Source organism: Gadus morhua, chromosome 23 (genome assembly GCF_902167405.1).
Source record: "Gadus morhua chromosome 23, gadMor3.0, whole genome shotgun sequence".
NCBI lineage: Eukaryota > Metazoa > Chordata > Actinopteri > Gadiformes > Gadidae > Gadus > Gadus morhua.
In genome coordinates this window covers 15,375,779-15,380,778 of record NC_044070.1, presented here as the reverse complement: position 1 = coordinate 15,380,778, position 5,000 = coordinate 15,375,779, and the positions used below count along the sequence as shown (strand labels likewise).

The following is a 5,000-nucleotide window of genomic DNA, read 5'->3' as shown; positions in this document are numbered from 1 at the left end:
ACTTAAAAGCTTTTTCTGACAAGAAAGAGGGTGTGTGGTATTTGTTGCGTCGCTGTCTCTGTCACACGTTTAATTGCCATGATTGCTTGAAGGTCTATCCAATTGCGTCCTGAGTACTTTTGCTCTGTGGCGTTGACAAGGAGAAATTGAAAAATGAACCTAGAGGTTCCAGACTCTCGCACTGGTCTGGCGAAGTCGGGCTTATTATTCACTATACCGCTAGATACAAAAAAATACTTACTACTACTACTACTGCTTCCTATTTTATGGCTATTCGGCACTCTGTCTGCTATTCTATTTTTTGTTACTTGCTCATGCAGCACTTTGGAAGCGACTCCGGTTTTGATTGTATGTTTTGATGCTCTCAGCTTAAGTTATAAAGTGTGACAATAAGTTAGAGTGGCAACACACAAACTTACTCTCGACGGACACACACACACACACACACACACACACACACACACACACACACACACACACACACACACACACACACACACACACACACACACACACACACACACACACACACACACAAAGAGGAGGCTGGCACTCACCGGAGCGGTTGTTGGGGGAGTTCCTGACCGGAGAGACGGAGGGGGTCCTTGAAGACGAGTAGGGTCTCTGTCGATCTCTCTCTATCGTGGAGGCAGAGCCCACGAAGTGATACTGGGAGAAGCCGTCCTGAAAGAACGGGAGAATTACACACACACCTGAATAAATGAAAGTTATATACAATCATCTCCAAGACTATAGTGTCTTTAGTTTAACTACAATTTTTTGGGTTTTGCAACAAATGATTTGTTTGTGATCAGATTTTTTTTTTTAAGTGCTGTAATTAAAGTTTGTTCAAAATAAAACTAAACTTCTTTTCTTAACTTATAATGTGATCTGATATGTTGATTTGGACGGCGCCTTTTCCTGAATCACGATTCAAATGAAAAGCATATCTGGTTACGGGTTTCATCTATCTATCTTATCTCATCTCTAATATGAAAGTACGTTGCCACACCATACGCCAAAGGTCAAATGTATATTGTCAATTCTTTCTCCTTAATTCCATTTGCAAACGACATTCCCTCGGTTTACTGTCCCTTCTGCTCAAATAATGTTTACGACCCCAAATGATGTCACTGTTGTTGTGTGGGTCCGCTAATCACTGTTGTGGTTACGTATCAAAGTAAAGGCTTACACGACGATGACGGATCGCTGACATCAGACAAATTTAAAACAACGCACAAACTGTTTGCAGACAACAGCAACGGTGGGTCTGTCAACATACGGATGAATAAACGTAGGAGAGTGCTCAATGGGTTGTTTACAGACGCGCTGCATTCACACCCGCTCCCGCACAACTCAGAACACACAGACATCAATGGGCGGATTAGCAATTACTCCACCGTCCTTGGAAAGAGGAATAAAGGACCGTGTGCCACAATACAACTAATTTCACGTGCATACTGTAATTACATGCAAAGCCACCGGCTTTGTATCTGTATTAGTTTAGCGGTGATTGGAACAAAGCTTCCTTTTTTAGCGTGTGTGTGGATTACGAGAGTCAACAACACCCAGTGAGCCGGAACAAAATTCAATTTAGCATTAAAATAATTGGCTACCTCCGGACGGCGAAGCAAAGCGTCAGTCAGGCAACAGATAATAGAGACGTACTCAAACATCCCAGCTTTGCAGCACTGTGCTGGTGGCGGTGGGCATGACTGAGCTGGTGGTAGTGGTGGGCGATGGTGGCGGTAAAGGTGGTGGGTGTTGTTATCGATGGTGGAGGGGGGTGGTCGTACAGGTCGGTGGTGGAGGTTGTTGAAGTCGAGGTGACGGAGATGGCTTTGTGTGGTGCTGATAGTGTTGGTGGTTAGAGGTGTTGGTGCCGGTGGTTGAGATTGTGGTTAGAGGTGTTGGTGAAGGGGACGATGATGATGATGATGATGGTGGCGGTGTTAAAGAGGGTGGTGGTGTCGGTGGAATAGGCTGGAATGAGAAAGAAGGGGAACTGGGAGAAGGATAGCAGTAGAAGGATACAAAGAAGACAATCTCCAGACGAGGGAAGGAAATTAGGAGATAAGGAAAAAAGTAGGAAGATTCAGAAACGGAAAGGGGGAGATGAAAATACAGAGTCAGAGGGAGAGAGAGGGAGGGGGAGAGAGGGAGAGAGAGGGGGTTGCCAGGCAACCCACGTGCCAGTTGATCTCATTACTGTCAGGCAGTTGGTTGAAGGTCGGAGACCAGAGGTAAAAACTGATTACAACCCCCCCAAGTAATCGTGTGTTTGTCATTTGCGTGTGTGTGTGTGCGCGTGTCTACTTATGTGCCAGTGTCTACACATGTGCCAGTGTCTTGTTTGTAAAGGACCATGCCAAACAGGCTGTGAAAGGTTACAAACGATGGCTTGTGCACAAGCCCCGGCCCCCCCTCCCTCCACCTCCCCCCAACCCAACCAAGCCAACTCAGGCACCTGGGAACATCGCTATCGTTCTATTTTCCTCCTACACACACTCTCCCCCCCCCCCCTCCCCCCCTCCCTATTTCTCTGACACCCAAAGCTCACCCCCCCCCCCACACACACACCACCACCTCTACCTGCTAGTTTAGTTATTATTACTGAGTGCATATCTGATGGCCCTCCTGTCTACAAAGGACTGGACTTCACCTTTACACTCAGTCTATCACTGATGTACTTCTTTCAATGATATGAAACCGAAAATAAATAGATAAATGGAAATCATCATTTCAAAAGGTGCTCACTGTAAGTCGCGCTGTACTTTAACACCTCAGTCGATATATATGAGAATGAAGGGCTGTAATGTATTGAATATTTCTTTTCTTTATTTGCGTAAAAGAGATGAATGCTGACGGACTGCGAGTTGTTAGATGTGAAAGGGGAGGAGAAGAGGAGAGGCAAGCAGAGAGCTTCTTCATTTCAGTGACTCCCCTCAAAACACACTCCGTTTCTAATCAAAACAATTCTGCCATAATCAAGACAAAAATTTAATCAAGAGGAAAATAGAAGGGGGCCTACATATGGACACACGCACACACACACACTGTAACAAACACTTGCGCGCAGGCAGCGACACACATTTACACACGGTACACACACACACACACACACTTGCACGCAGCCACACAAGCAGACACACACGCACACACAAACACATACACACATGCACATATGTGCAGTTTGTGCACACACACACACAGATACGTCACGAACATACCACGTGTCATACAATCAAACAGTGGGGAGGCCCTTCCTGCTGAATCAGGATAAACAGACTAGAAAAAACAAATTGATGAGGCATTATGTGTCACACGGCCTCAGTCTACAAACAGAAATACCTGCAGGCATTCCATTAATTTGTCGTTTCAAATTTACATGGGATTAATTTGTTGCATTTTGAATGGGGCATCCTTAACGCTTTCCTCCCTTAAGACGCCTGCTATATTGCACCAACGTACATGTACGCTGGCCCACAAACAGGCAAACGTGCCACACATGTACATGTGCAGGTCCCATAAGCGGTCACCTGTTTGATAAACACTGTATCTCTCTGACCGTGACCTTTGTGTTTGATAAATGAGACCATCTGTCCGTGGTGTGTTGTTTATGTACTGTACTTTTACTTGATGTATGCATTTTCGTGTGTATTTGTGTGTGTGTGTGTGTGTGTGTGTGTGTGTGTGTGTGTGTGTGTGTGTGTGTGTGTCTGTGTGTGTGTGTGCGTGTGTGTGTGTCTGTGTGTGTCTGTTGGAATCATTTGTGCATGGTCAAGAGACCGGGGGGGGAGGGGGGGCAGCTAAAAACGACAAAGGAAAGAAATATGACAAGGTGTTTTGCCGTAAACATATAGTGTGGGTGTGTGTGTGGACTGTATGGAAGAATAGGTCATTTGTCAAAAATATTATTCCTATATGATTATCTTGTTTGTGTATGTGCTTATGTGTGTGTGTGTGTGTGTTTGAATGTATATCTGTGTGTGTGTGTGTGTTTGGTGTGTGTATACGTGCGTGTACATGTGTGTTTCTGTTCAAGGGACACAAACAGACACGCCTCTGACTCATTCATAACCACACTTTTTTTTTTCCTTCGTTTCCATTGTTCCCAACTTATTTTTTTCGTCCCTTCTCATACATAACACGCTGTGCCCAGTTCTGAATCCCATTCCACTCTCTATGCTAATCCATGTTTGGATTGCAGACTAACAGGATTTCCTAATATGTCAAGCAGCGATGCTAGCAGTTCAGTCACTTTATTTGGGGACTTAACTCTGGACTGGTGTGATAAAAGTAAATGTGTGAATCCTCTAACTTGACGTTTGGTAACTCTGTCTCCTACCCCACTGTGAATGATATGAAGTACCAAAGAAATGCTGTTTTTCCATCCATCAGTCAGTCAGTCGCAGTGATAGGAATGTCCTACGACAAGAGGTAGGTATTTTTTCTACTACTATAGACTTAAAAGGGCAAGTAAACACCAAAATAACTTTCTTCAGGTGAAAACTGGGTCACTCACAAAGTGCTGGTGAACATTTCTGTGATATTGTTGACTAAAATGTTTCCTCAAATAACACTTTCTGAATCTTCTGGGCAGAGGTTCTCCTGCTAAAACCAGGCTTTACTTTCCCCTTTTAACCTGTAAAACCTCTAAAAGCGTTTGAACTGCTGCAATACCTTTTAGGTCCAAAATAGTTTCCTGTCTTGTGATCACAATACCAAGTCGATTTTGAGGCAGACAAAAATCCAGCTGAAATCGATTGAGCTGTTTGCAGATTCCTTTCACTCTTCTAAAATCGTTTTAAAAAAAAGTAAACAATTTCAATCAAAAGTTTTGGCTGGCAGTCATTAAAAGTTGCAGTGCAACGTTTGTTCGACAAATCAATCACCGTATAAATAACACTGCTCACACCGCTGTGACTGGAACGTTACCCGGCAACAGTGATTAAAGACGTGCGATTGGAGTAACCACCCCCTGGCCCTCCATGTTGTCA

General features: G+C 44.2%; 1 protein-coding gene across 1 annotated transcript in view; it reads right to left on the bottom strand.

Annotated features, from left to right (window-relative positions):
- Positions 1-5,000, bottom strand: part of ctnnd2a (catenin (cadherin-associated protein), delta 2a) — a gene marked incomplete in the record, with an annotated part of 225,286 nt that overhangs the window by 4,814 nt on the left and 215,472 nt on the right. The window contains 1 exon segment of the mRNA XM_030349534.1: positions 558-684. Within this exon segment, the coding sequence (XP_030205394.1) occupies positions 558-684 (127 nt within the window).